The 24649-nt window shown below is 42.6% G+C and overlaps 2 protein-coding genes and 2 long non-coding RNA genes across 6 annotated transcripts; 2 read left to right on the top strand and 2 right to left on the bottom strand.

Moving 5' to 3' along the window:
- Positions 1 to 1950: 1950 nt before the first annotated feature.
- Positions 1951 to 4433, bottom strand: LOC121064000. Its single transcript, XR_005816268.1, has 2 exons — positions 4299 to 4433; positions 1951 to 2157 (listed from the first exon to the last, which is right to left on the bottom strand). It is a non-coding gene; the product is annotated as an uncharacterized LOC121064000 (long non-coding RNA).
- Positions 4434 to 8866: 4433 nt separating this feature from the next.
- On the bottom strand, positions 8867 to 11516 carry MCAT (malonyl-CoA-acyl carrier protein transacylase). Its single transcript, XM_040545073.1, is given in 6 exon segments — positions 8867 to 9203; positions 9206 to 9549; positions 9838 to 9913; positions 9916 to 10053; positions 10873 to 10960; positions 11058 to 11516. Coding segments are annotated over 6 exon segments (1149 nt in total). The 5' UTR covers positions 11496 to 11516; the 3' UTR covers positions 8867 to 9138.
- A 32-nt stretch (positions 11517 to 11548) lies between these two features.
- On the top strand, positions 11549 to 24005 carry TSPO (translocator protein). 3 transcript variants are annotated; one of them, XM_040545075.1, is made up of 4 exons: positions 11549 to 11693; positions 18966 to 19166; positions 22249 to 22387; positions 23276 to 24005. In XM_040545075.1, the coding sequence occupies exons 2-4, from the start codon at positions 18979 to 18981 to the stop codon at positions 23444 to 23446; spliced, it is 498 nt and encodes a 165-aa protein (XP_040401009.1). In that variant the 5' UTR covers positions 11549 to 11693; positions 18966 to 18978; the 3' UTR covers positions 23447 to 24005. The 3 variants fall into 3 exon arrangements, with proteins under 3 accessions (XP_040401009.1, XP_040401011.1, XP_040401010.1); XM_040545077.1 differs by having other exon boundaries at positions 11590 to 11700; positions 18964 to 19166; XM_040545076.1 differs by lacking the exon at positions 11549 to 11693 and adding an exon at positions 11943 to 12030.
- Positions 19565 to 21394, top strand: LOC121064004. The gene is made up of 2 exons (XR_005816271.1): positions 19565 to 19943; positions 20368 to 21394. It is a non-coding gene; the product is annotated as an uncharacterized LOC121064004 (long non-coding RNA).
- Positions 24006 to 24649: the final 644 nt, after the last annotated feature.

Raw genomic sequence — 24649 nt, 5'->3', positions numbered from 1 at the left:
TTCTGCTAGTTCATGGAAGTGCATTTACTTATGCAGTAATATATATACTGTAATTGATGATAAGTGCTTTATGGAAAATGTAATAATGTCTTCTAAATATTGAAAGAAGATCAGGAGTTTCTCAGTGCACAAAGGCCCCAATCTTGTCCCAGACATAAATCTTGAAGAAAGAGTTTATGGTATTGCATTAAGATGGCAAACAAATCCACTATGAGCAGCTTTACCACAGACACCTTTTACTTGGCTTAGCTCCATCTCTTAGAATACTTTACATAGGTTTTATTCTTCAGCATGTGCTTAAAAGGACAAAAGAATCCAGTCTGGGGGAAATCCCATCCATTGTTTTCCAAGATCGGCAGCAAAAAGAATCAGCTCAGTAATGATGTAGCTGGGGAGTAGAGAGATAAAGCAGCAGGCCAAAGCCATGCCAGATAAAACCAATGCATATCCAGAGGACTGTCATCACAGTCAATCATCAGGCACTGTAAAGGCAGAACAGAGCCTCCCTCCGCAATGCTGCAGAAGCAAACATCCCTGGGGCAGGAGGAGTGCTGGCTGCCTGAGGGTGTGTGTGTAGTTTTAAATAGCCCTGGTGCACAGCTCTGATGTCATTGGGCTTGATAAGTCAAATAAAAACATTTGCAAAAGTTACAGAAACATTAGCTCTGCTCTGAGATCTGCTGTGGGTTAACTCAGCCTCTTTGGTGCTTTAAGGAAAGACTTATCAAGGTATTGGAAATACTAGAGATGCACAACTTGGACTGAAACCCTGGGAGTTTTGTCATTTATTTTGCTAGAACAGGCCCATGTCTTATGATGTGCCTATGTGCTAGATCCTGGCTAGTGGTTTTGAATCACCTTCTGGTCAGCTGGAGCAATGCAATGGTAGGAGGTCATTGCCAACAGCTTAGGAAAGCATCTCATACTAAGTGAAACTACTGGGAAGCTATACTTAGCTATGCTAGCAATGTTTATCTAGATTTTCCAATTTCTAGGCTGTTTTGACCCATTGTGAGGAGGCCACACGTTTGAATCGCTGTACATCTTTTGGTTCACTGAAACTTTCCTTTGACCGCCCTCAAAATAGTTCTTACCTCAGCAACGCTCGCGTTCTGACTGCAGACCCAAAAGGGGCGAACGCGTACTCTGAACCACATCCATCTAAAATGAGAAGACCTTGCGCTACCAGACGCTGCGGGACTGACTCTGGTCTTGTTGCAGAGTATGATGTCCCAGACACGGAGAAGCCCCAGGCACTTTGTTCTTTCCAGCTACCCTGATGGAGAGCCAGAAGATGAAATGTATGGCAACCTCCTGGCAGCGCCAGATACTGCAGAGCAAATGGAGTTTAATATCAGGTATCATGCTGCAAGAATGCTCCTTCTGTCCTCCGCACCTGGGTACAACCCCCACCCCGACCTTCACGAAGACTCCCGGCTAAGCCATGGAATCACAGTGGATGCTATTGAAAGTGTAGTAGATGCAAGTATAGATAACCTGTAGTGCTTAGCACCAATTGTATGAGATTATGCTGCATTAAATGTGTACAACTTTTTATGCTGTCCAGGGACACAGATGTGGCTCTTCATTAGAAGCCCACCTGTTATAACAAGCAGCTGAAGAGGCCATTTTTATACAATTCTCCAGGCACCTCTCACAACAAACCAATAGTTCAGTGCTTTTTCTTTTTTTTTTTTTAATCCCGTGCATACATTTTTTCCAGTTCAGCAGTCAGGGGCTGTCTTTCCCATCTGTGAAAATTCCTTTCTGTTGTTGTTGTTGTTTGACTGACCAAACCAACCCTGAGGTTTTTTAAGTCAATCTCTAGAATAAGGCTTTTGAGTCCACTTACTGTGCAGCAGATCCCATAAACAGATCTCAGCAGAAATACAAGTAAAATAAAAACATACAGTCATAATTATTTTTATACAAAAAAAAAGCATGCACATCTAAAATAAACTAAATTTCATTGGAGATTTTCATCAGTATAGTGTCAACAGTTTGGGGACCCACCAAAATTCCTTAGCTTTTATGTTTGACAGCGGTCATAGCTCAGGGACCTGTGTGCCCCAGGATCTCGAACAGCCATTGTGCTTTGGCCAGTTCTACTCTAGCATCACCCATTAGCTGGAGAACTGGACTGCATCGTGAAGATCACTGGAGTAATTTTGTTGGACAAAAAAAAAAAAGATCAGTTATGTAATGTGAGACATTTTGAGTCATCTGAAGTGAAGGCTTTCAATATTTCAACTTTGTGGAAAAAAATTCTAGGACCGGAATACTGTTGTATTATATGAAGGAATTAGCTACCATGGCTTTTCAAAAGTGTCAAATATGCAAGTTTTTATGAAAACATCACAGCACTTAAGCCTATAAATATGGACTTAAGGTGCCTGATCAATAAACCTATAAATAATAAAAAAGCCCTAACATTTAGCTTTTACATGCCAAGCTTAGTCCATCCATTAGGGAAATAATTGTACCTGACAGTTGCAGAGTGCTTTTTAAAGAAGCAAGGTTGCAGTATTTTCCTCTAACGTGGATATCCTGAATGCCTTCCAGCTCAGCTGTCCAGGTTGGCCATCAGCTGGCGCTAATTGGGGACGAATTTAACAGAGCATACAGCAGGAAGATTGAAGACACACTGCTTCACCTGGCACATGGGTGAGTTACCTTACTGACACCATCTGTTTTTGGCTACTTTTAAAAATCATGTTAGATAGAAAAATAATAACATTTCTGCACCCAAAGTAAAAAATAAAAATTATATTTTTATATATATACATGTATGTATCACTACTACTGTTGCTTCATACAGAACCCAAGAAAGAAACCAGATACTGGATCTTATTTTACGGGGAAGATTTTTATAATGAAAATTGTTTCCACAGACTATAACCATTTACAGTCAAAAGACTTAAACAGTTTCTAGGTATTTAAAATTCCACAATAGCACTGTAGGTTTTCTAGGTTAGACCATGTCTTTAAGCACAACTGAATGAGGAGAGGTCTGCAGCCTAGCAAGTGCGATGCTTTAGGGATTAACATGTTACTGCATGTCAAACAACCCATCGAGGCACACTCAGTAAAACATGGCTCAACTCGTTTGCACTGCCTTTTATCTGCTGAGAGCTGACAGGGCTGTCATCTATAGTTAAAGACCATAGATTAACTGCAGAAATGCAGTAATTAGCGTAGTAATGTCCTAGTCTGAAAGGAGAGTCGACTATTGCAGATTTCAAGAGAATACGACCCAATTACACCTATGTTCCTGAACACAGTATATAGCCACACTCGGGCAGCCTCAGTCAGCTCAGATTCAGGCTGCACAGGGCCTCTGTGTCAGCCAGGTACACCTGCACAGGACCCTGATTCCTCAGGGACCAACAGCTCTTGCTGGGGTTCGCTGCTCTTAGCTGGAAATAAGAGCAAAGGCACATGGCTGACAGTCAGATCTGCTGCATGCTTCCTCATGTCAAGGTAGTAACCAGTTAATTCTAAAATCACATCTGTTTAGCTTTTAAAGCCTGACTGAGTTACCAGATTTTCTTCCTAAATATTTAGAGAAATGCACATGCATAGATTACTCTGTAGACTTTAAAGAAGGCACATATTGGAGTTGAGTGAGACTTTATTTTACAGTTTTCTACACTTGGCATTTAGTTTGCCAATTTTTAGAATAAAATTTCTATCCCCATGTTTTTTTTTTCCGTTTTTGTCTGTTGTGGTTTCTTGTTTAATCATCAGGGTTGCTATCAGTGTTTTCCAGACATGGAGTATTATTAAAAGTGTTACAAGAAGATTTGGAAATATTTCGAACAATAACTGGACAAAGAGGATCGCTGGTTATGGAAGCTGGGTATGAGCTCTCCCTCTTCTCCACCTTTCTGTTACAGCAACACCTCACTCCCATCTAAGTGTCACCAAGTAAGCCTGATAGGTGACTCTAGGTTCAGGTTTTTCCTTAGTTTGTTGGTACCCCTCACCAAAACCAAAACGTCTTGTTCATAGACTGAGTGTGCCAAGTGTCTCCAAACACTCACATGCTAAGCTGCCACTGAAATCACTGGGGCTCTGTGCAAACAGGAGTCTCCCCACCATAAAAAACTGTGAGGCTATATTCTAGATGAGATAGGGTGGGTAGGCTGTTATAATCAGTGTTGTACTTTACATTTTGGAGGAGAGACGAGGACTCTGTGGAGTTTGGAAAGGACAGACAGAGGAGTGGATGGGTAAGACTCACCTCTGTGGCTTGTTCCTGCAGAGGCGCAGGGTGATGTTCTCAGTTTGGCACTAACCTTGCTTGCCAGCAGTCATCCTCACTTTTCTGCACCAGCTTTTCGCTTCTTGTCATTTCTAATGGCCTCCCCTTTCTTCCCGCAGATTTGTCGGCTTCCTTTCAGGTGCGTCTGCCAGAAGTTGGTGCCCGCAGCCTTGCTTGTTGTTGCATTTTGGTGGGCCATAAGTTATGGACTGCAGAATTAACACAGAGAATTACAATAGGAGGTCATTGCTGGACTCTGACCAATATAACTAACACCCAGGTGGTGGCAGCTGGTTTGTTTTTCAAATTTACACTGATAAAAATCTCTTTTATATTTAAAACCTAGGCTAGTGCTGGGTCACTGCTGTTTCATACTCTTTTTTAAAAGAAAATGTTTAAAATAATGAGGTTGTTGCTGGATAACTGCCTGACTTGCTAGTTTTGAAGTGTGAGGCCAGGTGATCAGAAAGTCTGTTTCTGTCCTTTTTTGTTTGTTTTAATGCAATACAAAATGTCTATTTCATATAAAGGAGTTTCTTGAAAATATTCTGTCAGTGGGGAAGACAGAAGGCATGCTGGTCATCCTTTAAATGTTAACACTGTAAAAGCAATAGCAAAGATTAAAACCATGATACTTTTCTAAAATTAAATTGTTGCTTTAAATGTTTTGCAGTGTTATCTACTTTGTTTCCTAGGACTGTGCTATTACACATTAATAATTTCGTCTTGTACAGATTATCTAATACTAAAGGGCAGACCTCGGTTTACCTTTATTTAGTAAAATAAGCATATGGAACTAGTTTATTGGAAAAAAGAGTTGTTCAGATGAGCTAGCAATCATGTTGGTTGGACTGGCACTCAAGGGCCACCCAATCCCATCCATTACTTCTGCAGAACTTCTCAAAAATTGACTACAGATTTTTACATTCTTCTGTCTCTTTATGAAGTAAATTCTGAGTTGCCCAGAGAAAACAGAATTTGATTGAATTTGAGAAACTTTTTTTTTTGATGACTCACAGCTTTTTGGAAGTCATGTGGTTACGGGGAAATAACTGACTAGAGGAAGCTTGTAAAATGGCAGCGGGATAGGTGTCACCTCCACCCTCCCTGGGCAGCAGCCAGGACACGCTGCCTTCTTGCCTCTCAAGAGCATGCCCCAGCCATGCCGAATGATCCTGCCTACCTGTGTGTGTGCATCCTCCCCGAGTGCTGCTGCTTAAGCTGCTTTTCACTGCACAGGACCACAGACAGAGAGAAAATGAAAGTGCATCTCTGTGGTTGGGTATTCCCTCATAAGAGGGGATACCTGCTTCCTTTCTCATCAAGTGAATACCACTGCTAGGGCACTTTCGAAACAGGAAAATACAGTATTTAATGGTGCAGTAATTTAAGCACTCGCCTGAGAGGCTGGAGTTTCAAATTCGAGACCTAGCTTTTAATTTGAGACAATGAATTTAAAGCACTCTTCTTCCTGTAGGTAAATGGCCTAATTCAGAGGGTTGAGGGATGTGTTTCCTCTCCTTTGTGGATGGTACCAAATCCAATTAAGCACCTAGCCTTCCACCTCAAACCACTCTTCTGGAGAAAAAAAAAATGAAGAGAAGGGGAGAGAGAGAGAGAAAAGAAGGTTGAAGTAGAATATTTTGTCCAAACATTTTATGTTAAAAGATTTTGAAATATCTTCAACTTACTAGAAATGCAGAGAAAAAAAAAAGTAACTAGAGGATGATGGTTGCAGTATACCCTTCAACATGCAAGCAGCAGCACGTAAACTAGAGTCTCTCCAAAAATACGTCACCTTTCTTTCACAATGCTCTGGACTCGATCTGCCATTCAGGAGCAGGCACGTAAGGTACTTTGCTAGAAAAGCATGTGTGGTACATTTGGAACCATGGTCTTACCCAGGCCAGAAGCTGGCAAATGGAATTGCCCATATAACCAAAAAAAGAGACCAAAACATCACCAGTGAGTTGATTGTTCTGTTTAACTCCATACTAGTGACACGATAGAAAATATTTTTAAGTCTTTTAGTAAGGTGTAAAAACTCCCATCAAAAGAGTCTAATAAACCAACTATGCGAGTGTAACAAACGTATCCATTGCAAATAATTTGATTCTTCCTGGCTGAATCATTTTAACAATACAAAATAATTTCATGTATGTCTAGATAAATAATCTTTACGCCCAGGGGAGCAGCTATATATAAGAGACTGCCACACTGCCTATTCCACATGAAAGCTGTAGGGGAGAGGGCTGTAGTTTTTCACTCTCAAGGACTGCACTAAATAACACTTTGAATCCTAGGGAAAGTTTAGCATCTGGCATGTATGGAATAAAACACAGTACTGGGGAGCATGAACTGTAACTACATCAACACCACACATGAAATACAACACAAACAGAACCTGCAGCAGGCATCAACACCAGCTGGGACACTTGCAGTGAGCTGTAATGGCCAGGTTCCCGCTCACATGTAACTAGGACTCTTTGCTCAATGCCACGGCTCTGCACTGTGACTCAGGAGACCTGAATTTTATATATATATATATATATATATATATATATACATATGTATATATTAATGCACACTTCCTCATGTGACAGAGTTTACAGCACTTGATTTTTTTTCCCACATCCTGTTTCTTCTTGTTCCTAGGTGCAGGAACTGCACTGACTTTTCACATCATAAAACTTTCAGTTTCCTAAAGCAGAAGGCATAGATGAGCACACACATAAAAGAAATGCAGATAACAGTAATAAGACCTTGGATCCTTAATTGCCCTGCATGCCATTCTCCACCTAGCTGCAGACAAGTTTTACCACATGTGAGACACCCTCCCATTCCTTTATAGCCATGCACAGCATGATGTTGTGTCACCAGGCGCTACATTAAAGCGAGCCCTGAATGCTCTGACATCAAGGCATAAAGCTGTCTGCCATACTTTTCAGCTTATATAAACTGTAACATCAACACAAGGGTATGATGCTGCTGTTTGTGCAGATGCCAGGTGCACAGAGGTAAAGCAAAGAACTGCAAGTGGTAGTGATGGCTGCTTCTCACCCAAATTAAACAGGGCCAACAAGAGTGGCATGCTCTTAGGGTCCTGTTGTCACTTCAGTATTCTGCATCTGTTGAAGGTGCAAAGGTTATCTAACAGTCTGTGCTGCATTTGCAAACTGAGATTTCTATTACGTTTTTCCCAAAGAGATTTTATTCCACGCAAAGCATGTAGTAAAGTGAAATAAGTAATATAGTAATATATTAATTATATATATGTGTATACACACACATATACACACACTCACACAAAAATGTATGGTAAGAACAGTATAAATAGAAGACAAGTCTTCAAAATTACCCCCAAAATGTTAAATAATTAAAAATCTGTAAACCATAAAGCACTATACTAAAAACAAAATTAGTGTCACCAGCATGCCATTCTCAGTTCTAACTACTATACAAGCTGGTTTCAAAGTCACTAACATTACTTTTGGTCTTACAAGATGTAGTCAGAAACTTCCAACACAGCTCATAATTCAATGTCTAAGAATGTTAATGTCATTTAGTTGAAATATTCTAACCACCTGGTGATAAATTTGTTATGCTTCACTTACTAATTAGCACATTCCTGTTAACGTAAGAGACTTCATCAAAATCTTTTTTTTTTTTTTTTTAACAGTCAGCCCAACATTTAACTGGCAGCCTGTAGTAGTCATATATGATTTAAGTAATGTATACTTTACTTTTTCTGTATATCTGCTGAAAGCTATTAAAATACCAAAAGCATGAAGAAAAGGGTAAAGTTCAGCTGAGGCTTCTGCTCAGCCATGCATGCACAATCTAGCCTCTACTTGCTTGTCTGTACCTGATCCCCTAACAAACACTGTTCTCTGATTTTATTCTTAAACCACGAAGCACCCCTTAGAGACAAAGTGCAAACAGAGCACGAATAAACTTTCTGTATAACAGCAACTTTCTGTGCTTTACCAGCCAGGAAGCTCCTTCCAGGACTCTCTGCTCTCCACTGCATCTCCTGCTTCCGGGAGATGCCAGAGCTGGCAGAACGCAGTCGGGGGTACAGGGAGAAGTGACACCAGCATCCAAATTCCCCTGACTGAGTGCTGCTGCAGGGCTCGCCTTCAACAAAGTTGCCCTCCCAAGGATCTCAGCAGGACATTTCCAGCACCCCTGGTTCTGCTTTGTCAAGAAAAGTCATTTAAAGCTCAAGCCTATGCAATCGCAGGGTTGGTCAGGGTTCCAGAACCCTGCACCTCTTGGAGGGCTGGGAATTCTGTTAAGTTTATTAATTTGGGGAAACATTCATTCTATATGAGGTATTTTAGCACAACCGATGCGGCATTGAACAACTGGAAGGAAAATTACTTCCTTCTACATGTGGACCTGCAGGCCAACTATCATGCACCCCATAGCATCCCAAATACAATCCCTTGGCAACCCAGCATCAAACAACCCAGCTCTGCCCAGAACCCAGGCCAAGGACCCCTGGAATTGGCAGTGACAGCTACCGACTGCAACTTGAATGCATGCACACACACAAATTAAAAAAAAATAAAGGAAAAAAAGAGAGGGGAAGTTGCTTGCAGGATTAAGGCCAAACAGAACACTATTTGGCATGTTATTGGCAGTTTTGCAGTCCCAACACAGGTAGAAGAGCGACTTTGCAAGCTGCTCTCTTGTTCCACATCCGAGGCACACAGGGAAGGACAATGTTCACTGCAGTGACAAGCATGGTGCTCTTCTCATTGCGAGAAGCAACCAACGCTTAAGACTTCCTCTTTTAGGAGCATGAAGTTATTTTAAATAACAGAGAAACAAGTTGCATGGATTTTTCTCAAAATCTGTTGATGTCTCCGTTACTCCTCGTCTTTTGAAACATCTACATGGCTATATTGCCTCCAGGCCTTTAGGTTACACTTTTGAGAATTGCTCCTAGCTGCTTCCCAGGCCCCACTTCGTACGTGTAAGGAAATTCTGTTCCTTGCTTTCTTTCATAAACAGAATGCATGGTCTGTTCCCACAACACAGGTGAAACAATCTGCTTTATTAGCAGCTTCTGAATGTGTTTTGAGTGCATATACTTTTTGCTATCAACATTGGAATAGACACAGATCAGGGGTTTTTGAATCTCAATGCATTTTAGGACTTCAGCCAATGGCTCTACTGCTGGTTCCATAAGTCGTGTGTGAAAAGCACCACTGACCGGAAGCATTTTCGTACGTGTAAAATAATATTTTCGGGCATTCCTCCTGCAAAAACTTCAAAGCCTACAAAAGAGAGACAGAAGTGAGTCTCACATGATAAAATTTTACTTGCTCACCCCACAAACCCCACAAGAACAATCCTCACTAGACTTGGCATGACAAAACAACTCCTTTCCCTACCCAACAACTGAGCACACACTAGAAAACAAACAAACATCACAAAGCAACTACTTTGTTTGGACCAACTCTTGCCACACAGGTTCACCTCCACATAGATGCGGAAAGGAGAAGTTTTAAATACTGAAATGTTAAATTCAACCAAATGTTAAATCACTTAATCTGTAGCAATACCTGCAAGTGTCCCGCAAGACTCTGCTGTCTGGAAACAAATAGTTTGAAATTTCACATACGGTGTTTTCTATACCAGCGATTCACAGTGCCTGCGAGCTTCCAAGCAGGCAAACTTGTAATTTGCCCTCCGGCCGGCCAATCACTGACAGCATCCCACTGGGACAGCCTCCGACGCCTTCTGCATAGCTTCAGCACCGCACCTTCACTCATACAGCGCTAGGGAGAGAGAAGGTAGAGCCAGGTAAACGTGGCCTTGGCTGACACTACGGTTGTCACAGCACGCACAAGCGGTGGCTGCTCGTTCCCGTTTAAACGCTGATGCTTTCAAGCGTAACGCTACGTGAATTAAAGTGAATCATAGAATCATTAAGGTTGGAAAAGCCCTCCAAGATCATCTGGTCCAACCATCCCCCTACCACCAATGTCACCCCACTAAACCACGTCCCTAAGCACCAGGTCCAACCTTTCCTTGGAACATCCCCAGGGACAGTGACTCCACCACAGAATCACAGAAATCATCTAGGTTGGAAGAGAACTCCAACATCACCTAGTCCAACCTCTGACCTAACACTAACAAGTCCTCCACTACACCATAACACTAAACGCTACATCTAAACGTCTTTTAAAGACCTCCAGGGTTGGTGACTCAACCACTTCCCTGGGCAGCCCATTCCAATGCCTAACAACCCTTTCAGTAAAGAAGTTTCCTAATATCCAACCTATACCTCCCCTGGCGCAACTTTTTGCAACCACCTCCCTGGGCCAACCCACTCCAGTGCCTGACTACTCTTTCTGAGAAGAAATGTCTCCTAATTTCCAACCTAAACCTCCACGATGCAACTTGAGGCCATTCCCTCTAGTCCTATCACTAGTTATCTGCGAGAGGAGACTGACTCCCGGCTTCCCACAACTCCTTTCAGGTAGTTGTAGAGAGAATGGTGTAAGCAGAAAGTAAACTTTAACAAAAAAGAGCCGGGTGGAGGGCGATGACAGAAGGGGGGTGTCCTACAAGCGGCTTCACAACGTTTCCCCAGCCTTCCGCGAAGTCCACGGCTCCTCCGAACACAAGTGCGGCGAACTCCCCGACGCTGTACCCGGCAGCGGCCACGCAGCTCTCCAGCACCTGCGGGGGAGAGGGGACACGGGCAGCCGCTGGGGGGAGTGCCGGGGGCGCCATTTCGCGGCGCCAGGCCCAGGGCAGGCCCCGGCGCGGCCCTCACGTCAGGCTGCCGGTGGTTGAGCTTCTCCACGGCAGCCAGGGAGGCGACGAAAACGGCGGGCTGGCAGTGCCGGGTGCGGTCCAGCTCTGCCCGCGGCCCCTCCAGGCAGAGCGAGAGCAGGTCGTAGCCCAGCACCTTCTCGGCCAGGCGGTACATGTCCCGCACGCCGGGGTACCGCAGCAGCCCGCGGCCCATCCCCACGAAATGGCTGCCCTGCCCGGGAAAGAGCAGCACCGTGCCCTCCCGGGGGGCCGCCGCTCCCGCCTCGCCGCCGCCGCCTCCTCTCCCGCCCCCGTCCCGATCCGAGCTGCTCAGCAGGTCGCTCAGCCTCGCCGCCCGCTCCCCACCGCCGGCCAGGGATCTGCCCGCCCGTCGCGAGGCACGGCGGAGGCCGCCGCAGCCACCCAGCCGCCATGGCGCCGCGGCCCAGCTGCCCATGGCCACCGCCCGGCCGCCTCTCCCCGCGTTGCCACGGGAATCAGGCGGCCCCCGGCCGGCCTCCTCCTCCTCCTCAGCCGGCCCGAGCCGAGCCGAGCCGCCCTCGGTCCCTCCTCGGGGCGGGCCCCACCGGTGGGAGGTGCAGGGTTGGCCGCCTGCCGGCACAGGAAGCAGCGGCGGGAGCGGAGCGGAGCGGAGGTAACGGCCGGGCCCGCCGGGGGGCGACCGCGGGGCCCTCGGCGCTGAGGCGAGGCAGGGGCAGTGGGGACAGAGTCGGGGGGCTCAAGGCGAGACCCCGAGGAGAGAGCTGGCTGGGAGCCCGCTGTTTGACACGGAAAATGCTGCTGCTGCCTTTTGTCCCCCAAAAAGGAGCTGAGGAGGAGGAAGCTGTTCTTTTTCTTTCTTCAGCTTCTTTTTCTTCTTCTATTTTTTTCTTTGTGAGTTTTCCCGTTGTCCGCTCGGTGAATATCACTTCAGAGTGCTGCTGGGCGGCAGGTGTCCTCTTGCGGTGCCTCTCTGCTTCTTAACCGGACACGTATGTATCTTCAGGGCTGCGAGAAAGGACTTGGGTTTTTCAATTTCCAAGCAATTCTTATAAAATGGAGCAAAATGCACCATACTGACTTGAGCACTGAACAGCGAGAATATTTTTTTTTTTAAAAATGAAAGTAGCCATGCAAAAGTTGCAGTTGTGCAATGACTTTGCATAGCTTAAGGTTATGAAAGAGTAGCAAGCAGCGAGTCTGACATCACTAAACAGTTTAACAAAGTAGATTGTATTAGTTTAGCAGGGCAGATGGGAAATGGATCAGAACTGCAAGACATTGTGTTGACTTTTTATTCAGGCCGATTCAGAAGGATTACGGTGGGCAGATTTTGCTTGCTTTTCTAATCTCTATCCTACATTTCTCTGTTAGATAGTTTCCTCTGTTTTTGTCAACTTCCAGGTAAAATACCTGGAAAAAAACCCTGAGTTTCTCAACAGTTAACTGAAATGCACAGGCAGCAATGCACGACTACATCCTGCTCCACGTCTGCCTCTGCCTGTAACAAAAGCAGCGGTGATACCTCATGCTCAACCAAGAGCAGGCACCCGGGCAGCAAGTTATTAGGCTGGCTAGTCTGCGGTTACACCTCAGTGAAAGCTCTCAGGGTAACCAACTGTTGCTCTCATTGCGTTCAGGCTGCACTGCAGAGCTTTGAGGCGCTGTTTCTGGCAGCTGCCCTACGAGCTCCAGAAGCCAGAGGTGCCCCTTTTGCACGAGGCCAGGGTTGCAGCTCATCCTACGTGGGCCCACTATGCCCTGGGAAGGTTCACGGTTGTGACCTTCACATCTAGGGGTTCAGAGGCAGTGCCTGGGGCAAAGTCTGGGTCCTGTAAACCACTGCGGCAGCCCAAGCCTGAGCCCACCTCCGCGGTATTGCTTCCTTTTTGGTTTGCCAGAAAGGGCGCAGACTGCTTGCAAAGCACCTGATGCTTACCAGTGTTGGTGGATCATGAACATCTGCTGCTATTAAAGCATCCCTCGTGTAGCACTTCTGCGTCATTTTACTGTGTTTAAGGAATTCCTGGCAAGCTGGCCTGGGCATCACTTAAACAAGAACTATCCAAGGGAAACTAAATTTTTTTACAGCATACACATACAGATGACAGTTTCAAAGTGGGTAGACTAACAAGAAGAATCTGCAGCAGGAGGTTAGGTAGCTAGCTGTTTGAAAGGAAAGTAGTTTTTGTCTTTCAAATACAATGCGTGCAGAGAATATTATACAAATTTACAGAGGGAAAGTTAGAAGACATTGAGCAGTATGCAGCAAATTGTCACCTGGGAAGATGGTATTCTAGCATAAGTTTCTGTTCACAGTATGTGGATCTGGTCACTTCAGTAAATCATAAATTTGCCATCCCAAAAGAAGTGTAACCTGGGTGGTAAGATCTGTTTTGTCTCTAAACCTGATACCTGTATTACTCACATTGTATCCTTAAATAAATACAATCAGTTTTTTAATTTATAAATACATATTATAAACATACACTTGTTAGGCATTTATATTGTATTTATATTCTGTTATATTGTTTTATATTCTGTTTATACAATTGACTGTAGAAGTCCCTTATTTCTGAAAAACATACCCGATATTGTTCTAGCTATTACTCAAGATCAACAAAGATAAGACTGCTTTTTCTGTGATAGCCATGTTCTGCATCACAGACTGCGACAACACTTTACTTTTAGTGTCACAGTTTCCCAGGAATTAAAGCAACAACAGATCTCAAAGGTTTATCATAAATTAAACATGCACTCTTTAATTCTTCAGATAGCTATGTAAGGAAAAGCTTTACTCCACTTAAGATTTGCATGCTGCCTCTCAGCCCTGGGTAGGAACATATCTGCCCCCAAAATGAGACACTATAGAGGATGGGAGGGTGAGTATATATCTTAGGGGATCCCCTGTCTCCCTCCCCCCCCCCCCCCCGTACTTTTGCAGCTTTGTCAATCCATCTCAAAACACCCAGGACCAGAAACTCCAGAGCTGCATTGGGGATTTAGCCTTGTTGAGAATTTTCCTTAGTGTTTTTAATGCAATAGCTGTGATTTAAGCCCTGTGTGATTGGGTAGCCAGCATTAAGTTGCACAAGAAGGGGATTAGTCAGAAGTTTGCCGTAACAGGGATATAAAAAATGCCTTGGAGGTAGCTTGGCCTTTCCCTATTTCTCCTATTCTCTCTGGCAGCGCCCAGGCTTGAGGAGGGGAAGGGACCCATCTGACTTTCAGAGACCTGCTCCCTAGCCCAGCAGAGCCTTTGGAAGCTAAGAAGTGTTCTAGTTCTTTTTTCACCAGCCTCCTCTGCCATGATGCATCTTCTGTCCCCCATTCCACACCCTGTCCTCTCTCCCTGGGCAGCCCCTTTTCCAGATAAAAGAGAGGAGGACACAGAAAGCTTCAGTTTTACTTTCTGCATGTTAACACCAACACAGAGAAACAACCTGCAAAAAGATAGAAGCCCATGAGGCAGCAAGCTGCAATATTTTTTTCCCTCCTCCTTTTTACCTGGTACTTTACTTAGCTGGAACTATCTTTTGGCAAGTCAGCTGTTTTGAATATCTAGAAAAAAATATTTTAACATTTGTAAAACAAACTGTCCTGCTGCAGTCAGACTAGGGCTAAATCGAAAATGGGTGGGATTATGAAGAAAACGTTGGAGGGCAGAAATAAGGGGCAGAAACAGAAATAAGCAAGTTCAGTGTGTGTGGGGAGTGAAGATTTCCAGCTGTGGTGGTTTAGCAGCAGAGTTAAAATTACCTGCTGGTCACACTGCAGTTACCAATCAGAGACACCCAAGTTTCTTCAGTATGAAAATCAGGGTGCGAGAGTATTGTGCAACCTGATCTCACCCTGAAGTGGGGTTGGGATATCACTGGGAAAATAGTAATTATTTGTAGGTTGTAATGCAGATGCAGCCAGAGGGGCTGTGCTGACAAGTCTGTGCCATGCAAGTTATCACTGAGTAACTTCAGGTGTTTACATGTGCTTAAAAGTCAGGACATGCCCCAAACAAAACAAATCAGTGAAGGAAAATTGTTTATCTTAATGTCTGGATATTTCCAAATGTAGTCCCTGCATATTTGTAAGCCTAGAAAACAAATGGTTGAAGGATTCCATCAGCTCCTTTCTGCCCTGTATGATCATCCCCTTCCCTGCCACCCAGCTGATGTACAGTAACTGTGAGCTTTCCTTGGTCCCGATACATTTCTGCAAGCATTGGATGGCTACACTATGTGATTCCAAATAAGCTATTCTAGTTGTAACAATAATATAGTATTAACTAAAAACAAAACAAAACTTAGTTGCCTCATCATAGTTGATTGTAAAAACTGAGAAGGTTTTCAGTCCTAAATCTATAAGAATCAGGCTTAATTCCAATGAAGCTGAGTAGAACACTACATTAAAAGAAAGTCATGGCTGGTAATCCTTTACAAACTCTTTGACTACATTACTTTCACAAATTTTCTGGGCATTCCATAAAGGTGGCACAGATCTCATGCTGCATAGCTACCTGCACAAACGCTACAGCACTGAGTGGCAGCGTGGACCCAGGCTGGGGCTGCCAAACTGCATGTGGTAAAAGGTCAAAACAGAAACTTTATTTGCACAAGCTTTTCTGAGACCAGATTGTATCACTCAGAACCCTTCACCTTTTCCACTTTCCTCCTCTCTTTGTCACCTAACGTTGGGATTTCATACACAGCACCTTCCCTTATGTGCATCTTTCATTGCTGAATGATCTTTTGCCATTTCAGTTGCTTTGCTTGTCTGTTAAGCTTCATCCATCGAGTCTCCACTGCATCCCTTCCTTTTACTTCCTCTCACTAAAGACCTGCCGCAAGTAGCCAGAGAAAGATGGACACAGCTTCTAACAAAGTGAACAAGTTGAACAAGTGTGGCTCCCCTATTGCTTTTTATTGGAAATTGATACTAGTATTTAACTTCTGGGGAATTAAAGACAGGAACTGCCACTGCTGCTGGACAGCTGTGGTCTACTGGAGTGACCCTGCAACTGTGCTGCACGGCTTTGTTCTTCTTTCTGCTAGGTACTATACAGGAGAGAGCATTTTGCAATGCTTGGGAAGTCCTGAGAAATGCTACTAGAAAACATACCATACAAATTAGTAGTAACAGTAGTCAAAATAATAGGACACCAACATTGAATTCAAGTCAGTATGTTTAATTTCTTCACTTTTGTCTGTTCCCCTTTCCTGTTTATGCACAGCTTGATTTTTCCCTTTCTCTGCTTTGTGCCTTTACCACTTGTTTGCCTACCTGATTTTCTTCCTCATGTCACTTAATTATTTTAGCATTCTTCCTCCGACATGTACAGGGACAGACTTGCAGCTGCGTCATTTATTTACTGACTGCAGCAGAGAATTATTTTTCCAATTTGATAGCATTTAGCACTTTTGGCTAGCAGAACACTTTCAGACTTCTTTCGTTGGGGAGAAGCTGACAGAAAGAACAACACCTGACAAAGTCCAGTTGCCTAATACCTGCAGCAAACTACCCTGATATTTTTGTCTAAATAAAGCATAAAACCCTTGGGGTCCTTGCTTATCACTTTAAAAAAAAAGTGCTAGTATTTGATAGCCATGCTGGAGCTGCACCAATGACCAGCACTGTACCATCTGTGTACAAAGTAAGGCCTGGTGTTTTCTTCACAGTAAAAGCAACAGAATAAAAATTGGTGAGATCTGAGCAGCTTTCTACTTCTGACTTAACCTTTGTGAATTACTGTCTGAAGGCAACCAGAGGGAACCGTTGTGTTTGGAGCTCTTGTTCCCATTACACCTCGTTGCTCCTGCACAAAGCAATTCCCTTTTATCCCAAAGGCAGAGCCTTTGATGCTGTCAGTCTTAGCAACAAGTAGCATGCTCTGCAGCTCCTGCAGGAAAGTAACCATACAGATCTAGGTGTGAGAGAATGCATTAATTCCTTTGCTCCACTTAAGGTGCTCCCAGTAAAACAGCAGGAAGAATACACGAGGCAGAAAGTACGGCAGCAATGACTGCAGCAATGAGCTATGCAGAGCTTTTCCTCCCTTCCTTGCTGTCCATCCTCCACCCAAGACCTAACTAATGCAGTTCCAGCAGGCTAGCACATCATTCTCCCTCTTCCATTCTCCCCGGTCTTAGTTCTGTGTTTTTCTCTACAGTTTGTCTTTCACCACTTCATGCTTTTCTTCTGTTTTTGACAGTCTTACTGCTTTGGCTGCTGTCTTTTTTCATGCACTCCCACTCACTGCCCTCCTACGCTCTCCTCTGAGGCATCCTCAGAGCACAGCAGCCTACATGCCCTTTCCTGTTTACTCCTTACAAATTTGCTAATCCTGCATGCTTTACCAGTCCCTCTACGCTGTTCTGCCTTCAAAAATTGTTTGCTCCTATCACCGGAAATTTTCTCGATCCTTCTCAGCCTGGTTTGTGGTCCCAGCTACTGAAGTCTCCTCATTAAATCTGTGTAACCGGATGGGGAGACCCCTGAGTAAAGCAACAAAAAAGGGAGCTCTCTTGCTGAGTTCCTACCTGTTCCCTAAATAAAAATCCAGGGTATCAGCAGCCCTGTGACAATGTAACATCATGTGTGCAACATTGTATTAGTTTAAGCACACCTGTTACAAGTGGGATTTCCACTTTCCCACCTTGTCTCCCCATCCCATCAGACACAACTGTAGCAATAAAAACTTTTATATGTAGGCCAGGACAACTGCTGAGTCAACAGGACACTTTCCTTTGACGTGCCTCTGAAATACTGGTGGCTCTAACACTTTCTGTCCCAGGGTTTCCAGAGCTTCCCTTTCCCTGTTGCTTCCCTAGCCTCTTGCCATCTTAGGATCCCTTCCTGCCATCTGTCCCTGCTGCCTAACAGATTAACAGGAATTTGGTGTATTTGACCACTGTACATTTGAAAAATGATGTGCTTTGGTTCTGCCCTTTTTATAATCCTCTCATCTATTTGCATTTCAACTAGCTAAACACAGATCTTTTGTAGCAATTGACTTCTTGCCAGACAACTTGTGATGAAGCTTTTCCCTGCCTACTTCCTTACTCTTTCTGTTGCTGCCTGTACTCCAACTAAAGCAGCTCAGCCTGCCGGAACAAGGCCTTGCTTCATGTTACCTCTGTAGGCAAATTTAATCCAGTATACTTTATGGGCTTTAGCAGCTGAGATAGCTGCAACTGATTGCCTGTGTTTTGAAGAAGCCCCATTTAGCCACTAAGATCTCCATCCTTGTTCAGCAAAACATCATTTAAGTGCTTGTTTTCTCCTTGTCCTCCCTAGTGCATGTTTTCTGAGCAGCTTCTCAAGTGTCTGCTACTTACCACACCCATCTTACTAGCCCCTGAGCATCCTCAGCACCCTTAGAGGCTAAAAATGTAACAGTGTATAAAATTATTTTGCTTGAGCACAGGCAAGCACACACTTTATCCACTTCATCACTTTTGACTGCACCATTCCAGTAAGTGAATGAACTTTGTGGTAAATACAAAAATAAGTTTCTTTGGGCATTTTTTTTCCAAGTGTACTTAATATGATATCAAACTGCATTATTCTTCTGGCATAATTATTCTCACCCATGAATGAGTACGTAGGTAAAATTCAGCAGTCTTATATTCAGCAGTCTTACTGCACAAAGTTAAGGGGAAAGCAAAGGCTCAAAAAAAAATCAACCAACCAACCAAAAAAACCACCAAAAAACACCAGAATGTGAATGATAGATTCCTATATGCAGGTGAGTATTGTCCAGTGAAGCTGATAAAAGATCCATTTATTTCAGCTGCACTCTTTCTGAGTGACAAGGCAAGGCTGGGGATCAGATCCTACATGTGTATATTTTTAAAATCTACTTAAAATTGAATAGTTTCACGGTTTCATTTTAAGGTTGCTCTGCTAATCAACTTGTTTGGGTTTGTTTCAGAATCACTATCTCGATGGAAGTGGTACCAGCCTGGGCCCCCGCAGTGGGCTTCACACTCTTGCCCCATGCAGGAGGATTTTTAGGAAGCACAATAACCAAAAAGGAAATCCCAGTGTGGTATGAATCTCTGCAGAAGCCATCCTGGCATCCACCTAACTGGGTGTTTGCTCCTGTTTGGGGAACTCTCTATACATCTATGGGGTATGTTTTTCACATTGTATCAACACACTTAGCTGATCTTCAAGTTTTTTTTTTTTTTTTTTTTTTTTATAATGCTAGACCAGAAAACTATTATTGTATTCCTGTAGCTGTATGTTTGTAAGAAACTGTGTCAAGCTACCTGTGTAACAGGTAAGAACATGTTTGGGGAGTTGTGTGTGGGTTTGATAGGATATTTTGAAGTATCCACTTCAAAAGCAGGAGTTTGAAAAGCTGTCATTAATTTGCTTTCCTTATTCATTCTGAGGGGAAGACCTGCCAAGCTGGCAGCAATAGAGTGAGGAAGCTCTAGGATTTCTTCTAAGCATGTCCTTCAGTAGTTTCAGGAAAATGAAAAAAGGATAGAACTGTTCTAACAGAGCTCAATTAAAAGAAAACAAAATCAAAACTAACATACATGTCCTTTCAAATAAAACTGGCGGGCTGTTAAACTATAGATGTCAGAAACCCTCTGCTGCCTCTTTATTTAACTGGTTTAAAATACTTGACAGCAAAGCAATTACTGTCAAATGAACAGGAAAGCATGAGGCCAAATACCATTCCCACAGGTACTGTAAATGTTTAATACTATATTTTGGCAGCTGTTACTTTTAATAAGATGTAGCAAAAATATTTATAGAAGTAGATTGTCTCAGGAGATTGTTTGGGCAGCTTTGTCACTTCTCACAGACTGCTCCAGAAGCTGTCCACCCAACAAAGCATGGTTTTATGTTAACTCTGCTCAGGAGCTTCGGCAGAGGCTGGTGCAGCCAGCAAATAGTAAGTGATGCTTTGTGTTCCTTCTGCACTTGTTCATTAAGAACTAGCTATGATCCAAGACTCAACTTTTTTTTTTCCCTAGCTATCAAATATGCGTTGTTGTTAAACCCACAGTATTAATTTTTAGGCTATAATATGCCTTTTATAGTTTACCTCTCTCATTTCTTCCATCATGTCAATGAATTTTAAGTGATTTCTATCTTGTACATAGCGCTGGCTTAACTATATGAAGTTTCAAAGAAACCAAATCTTTTCCAATATTATGTGGCATTTAAGACAACCTGCAGGATAACTACAACACCTGTTGCAAAACACAGCAATGATCCAGTGTCTGAAAATGTACCTGACTGATCTTAAACTTGCGCACTCTTACAGAGGTTCTTTGTTTTGTTTTTTAATTGGCTCTTTTCTCTTGTATATTCAGAGAGTTAATATTTGAATCAGAACATTACTGTCCTGGGGATAAAAAAGAAACAAGAAAAAACTCACTTTCCCATGAAGGGCCTTCTTCTCAAGTTGACCGCCACAGTTCATAAGCCTGTTTCCTGATTTCTCATCACTAAATCTGGACACCAAATTAAATCTTTTAAAAATCCTGATTGTGACAGTTTATCAGCTTACTTTGAAAATACCAGAAGCAGTATATTCTGAGATATATAGTACACAACCGAGACCATCAATCTAACTCAGTGAAAAGGCATATTTATTGTCAGGCATTTTTTTCTGTAATCTGTCCTGCCACACACATTCCTTGGAACAATCAAGACTCCTAGTTCCTTTAGTTATTTCTTGCTTTTAATATATTCAAGAGATTCTAACTAAAAGCAAGATTTAATAAGCTTCCATGCTTTTCTTTGATGTTTAGTTCCCAAATAAATTTGTGCATAATGACCTTTGCCTTTAGTGAAAGTTAGATGTATCAACAACTCTTAAGTCCACACTGTAGCTCTGTTAAGTCACTTAGAAACTGACTTGGGTCCTGATGCCTTTTACAAAGAGAAACCGTTAAGTTTCTCATTCTTCCCTCCCAAAAGAATATATTTTTAAATATTCTCTGTAGTCAAACTGCCAGGATACCAGAGTTGCATTGTTTAGTTTTTTATGAAAGAAGTGGTCAAGAAGCAAGCTGGGGTCACCAACTTGGTCAGACCCAAAATATCCTTATTATATGGCCTACATACGAACACTCCTACAAGTGTTTGCTCCTTAAAGAAGTAACGCTTAGGAGTTGGTATCCATCTTTGCTCCACTACCAGTAGAAATTACATGAGCCCCCTGCTGTCCAGTGAAGTGCACAGTCCAGTTCACATGCCTACCAGGACTCCTACCAAGATGGACTGTATTCAGTTTTTAATTCTGAAACGAGTATAATTTGAGGTGTTGGCATTTTGTCCATGGGACTCTTGTCTCTTGGAATGGTTCTGCAGTCATGTGTATTGAAATGTCTAATGGGAAAGTCAAATGAGCAAAAAAAAGAGTCTTGGATGATGCGTACTCCTTTTTCTATCTGTCGCCTTCCATGCAAAACTAAGTCTTACATTGGCCAGTCTCACAAATCTCAAGAATTCTTGTCTTTAAGACAGCTTACACTGTGGAATCTTTCCAGTGAACTGCTTTTTGAGTAGCATTAAGATGGCTTGTACAAAATCTTGAGAACATTTTTGGAAGATCTTTCAATAGGTGGGTCCCACAGAGAGGGAGGGTGCTAGATGCTCCTTGCAGTTCTTTCAACAGAAGTCCTAAAATCTTTGTTCCTTCCCATCTTTGTACCTCCCTGCCCCTCACCATCCCTTCTGAACATGACTGAGGGTTCATTCTTTGCTCAAACACCATCCACCACCCATGCTTGTGTTCCTCATTTTGTCCATTCTCACCTCAATTCCTACTTCTCCTGTATTCATCTATTTAAAAAGCTTTCTTTTAACTACAATATTTTTAAAACATCATCTCCCAGTATTGATTTTTTTTCCTCTCTATTCAGAGACTTACCTTTTATCTTGAGTCTTAGACTTGCTTCCATTTCAGCACAGCATTCTCTTTTAAGACTGAAATGCAGTAGGTCATCTGCTCCTCCATACCTAGAAATGAGAACTCTGGCAGAACAGGGGAATTTTTCCTCCCTCCATCTTGCTGTCTGCAACAGATGATCAAACCTGTGCAGTCATTTATTCTGTCAAGTAGTGCCTGGGTATCTACTTTTCCAAATTATTTTAGTTTCTGACACTGAAGTAATTTGATTTGATTAAGAATATGTGGTTGCTTTCTAACCGGTGTATGAATTACCCCTTACATTTGCGTTTTTCAGATACAGCTCTTACCTGGTATGGAAGGAATTGGGAGGCTTCAATGAAAAGTCAGTGGTTCCTCTGGGCCTGTATGCAGGGCAGCTGGCATTAAACTGGGCGTGGACTCCAATATTTTTTAGAGCTCACAAAATGGGATGGGTAAGTGGATAAGTAAGCCTCTTCAGTATACAATTCTGCAGTCACTTGCAATGTGCTAAAACACAAGTGGTTATAATTTTGTCTCCCTGAAACTGAACCTGATTTGTGTAATCAGTATAGAATACAGCTTGCAGAAGTTTTTCTTTATGCATGCTAACAGCCACCTGTGAGAATTTATGTATCTACAGCACCCGTGAATGTTTAGATTTCACGTAGCTCTTTCTGCCACCCTTTGATAAGAGCTTTCTGTGACTTGAAAATGTAAACATTTATGCCTTAGTAAAATTCCTAGCTATCTCTTTGGCAAACAGCAGTGATAAGAAGTTTATCATTACTCACGTAATCAGCATCCGTTTTAGATCAGACTAATTTTCTGCCGTCTGAAGAAGAACAGCTTGCCTCAAAAATAATTAGTAGTTTTTATTATTTGCCTGGTTTCCTAAATAAACAAGCAACATTATAATAACAGAACACTTTGCAACCCATCATTAATTTGATCTTATGACATCTCTTTTGGGAAGCATTTATAACAGAAAAGCACCGGGTGAGTTTACTTGCTCAAAGTCACACTGGGTTTCTACTCAACGTAGCACTTCCTGCTACCAAAAAAGAAAAATAAATAAAAAAATAGGGTATATATAGGTGAGAAGGATTTTTTTTTTTTAATCTGCTCCCAGATGCTGTGCCCTTTCTTCTGACTGTTATGAGTCAGTTCACCTCATAACTCAGAAGAAATCTTTTTCGCTAGCTAGTTTCTGAGAAGAAATAAGTGACAGAGGCATACATCAAGTGTCAGAGCTAACTGGGAAGAGCCAGACAAATATCTCGACTATCTAGTCAAGAAAATGCAAAAGTAAAACAACACTAACCACCTTCCTGGTGTTTCAGGGGCTGGTGACTCTCCTGCTCACAACTGGTACAGCAACAGCTACAACTGCTTCCTGGTATAACATCAACAAAACAGCGGCTTATTTGATGGTTCCTTATTTAGCTTGGCTAACCATGGCTTCTGCACTCAATTACCGTATCTGGAAAGACAATTGTGACAAATCTGAATAAACAGCTTTTAGCCAAAAATATTTTTCCTTAAGAATTTTCTAAAGAAAATTATGACTTTTTTTTAGCTAAACTACTTACACCATTACTATTTGCTAATTACAGTTTGATAACAGCAGTCCTTGTCTGAAACAAGTGTCTTAGCTGGGTAAGTCACACAGGAGTTTTATAGTAAGTTATATGATAGTGCTGACTGAAAGGTACTAGTTTTCAATATCGTATTACATTTTATAAGACAGCAGCATTTTAACTGTTACCAGAAATAAGCACAAATTGCAACCTCACTACATTCAGATGAAGAAATCCAGCTGCATATAAATACAGCTTCCAGAAAGCTGTTCCAAACAGTTGCAGCCATAATTGTGGCCTGAGTCTTTCATGTGTACCACTATAGAGTGCTTTAGTGTTGTGAAGTGTCTCACTACAGCTGCCAGATATTTGTCCTGTAATCATTGTACTCTGCAAGTATTTGAGACCAAATCTTTTTCACAATTTGTGCCTTAACACTTTGGAGCATTGTACAGCCTAGGTGTCAGCTAAATGTATTAAACTACATGTAAACTTACTTTGTTCCTCTGTTTTTATTGTTTCTGAACAAAAAAATACTGAAGACAACAGGATACTGTAGCCCCAAAGATGACCCCTTCCTTTCTTCCAAACATTGTAATGGGCAAACAAAACAGCAAATTCAAAGCACCTGAATTTGAAACCAAGAGCACTCAAATATTCAGCAGCTCTCTGCACACACCTCTGGCATCACCAGCAGCACTGGCCAAAAAGCACCAACGTACTCCATGTGGACTCCTCAAGTGTGCAGCCAGTTCACCATTAGACCTTCAAGGTGAAACGGGCAGCCAGGTCATAAGTGGGTTTGCTGCTCTGTAAGGCGCTACACACACAAGCACTGAAGGTGCTACTACTTGCAACCTCTCATTTTAGCTTCTTGGAAATGCAAACAAGGGTTTCTCCTCTTTAGAGTTATGATATAGTAAGATCTGGAATGCTTAGTTCAACCAGTTGCTTCCTACAAGGCAAAGAATCTTTTATCTAAAGCAGAACAGATTATTTTTGCCCACAGCTTGTGGCCCAACTGCAGAAATCTCCATAGTTTTCATAGGTCATTCTTTTGGTTTGATAAGCATGCTGTTACTTTCCCCTTTGTGATGAGGGAAACCTTCCCCTCCACTCTAGATCCACAGTCACTTT

The sequence above is a fragment of the Cygnus olor genome, chromosome 1 (assembly GCF_009769625.2).
Source record: "Cygnus olor isolate bCygOlo1 chromosome 1, bCygOlo1.pri.v2, whole genome shotgun sequence".
Classification (NCBI taxonomy): domain Eukaryota; kingdom Metazoa; phylum Chordata; class Aves; order Anseriformes; family Anatidae; genus Cygnus; species Cygnus olor.
The sequence above is the reverse complement of the archived record's forward strand: the minus strand, read 5'-3'. Positions and strand labels throughout refer to the sequence as shown.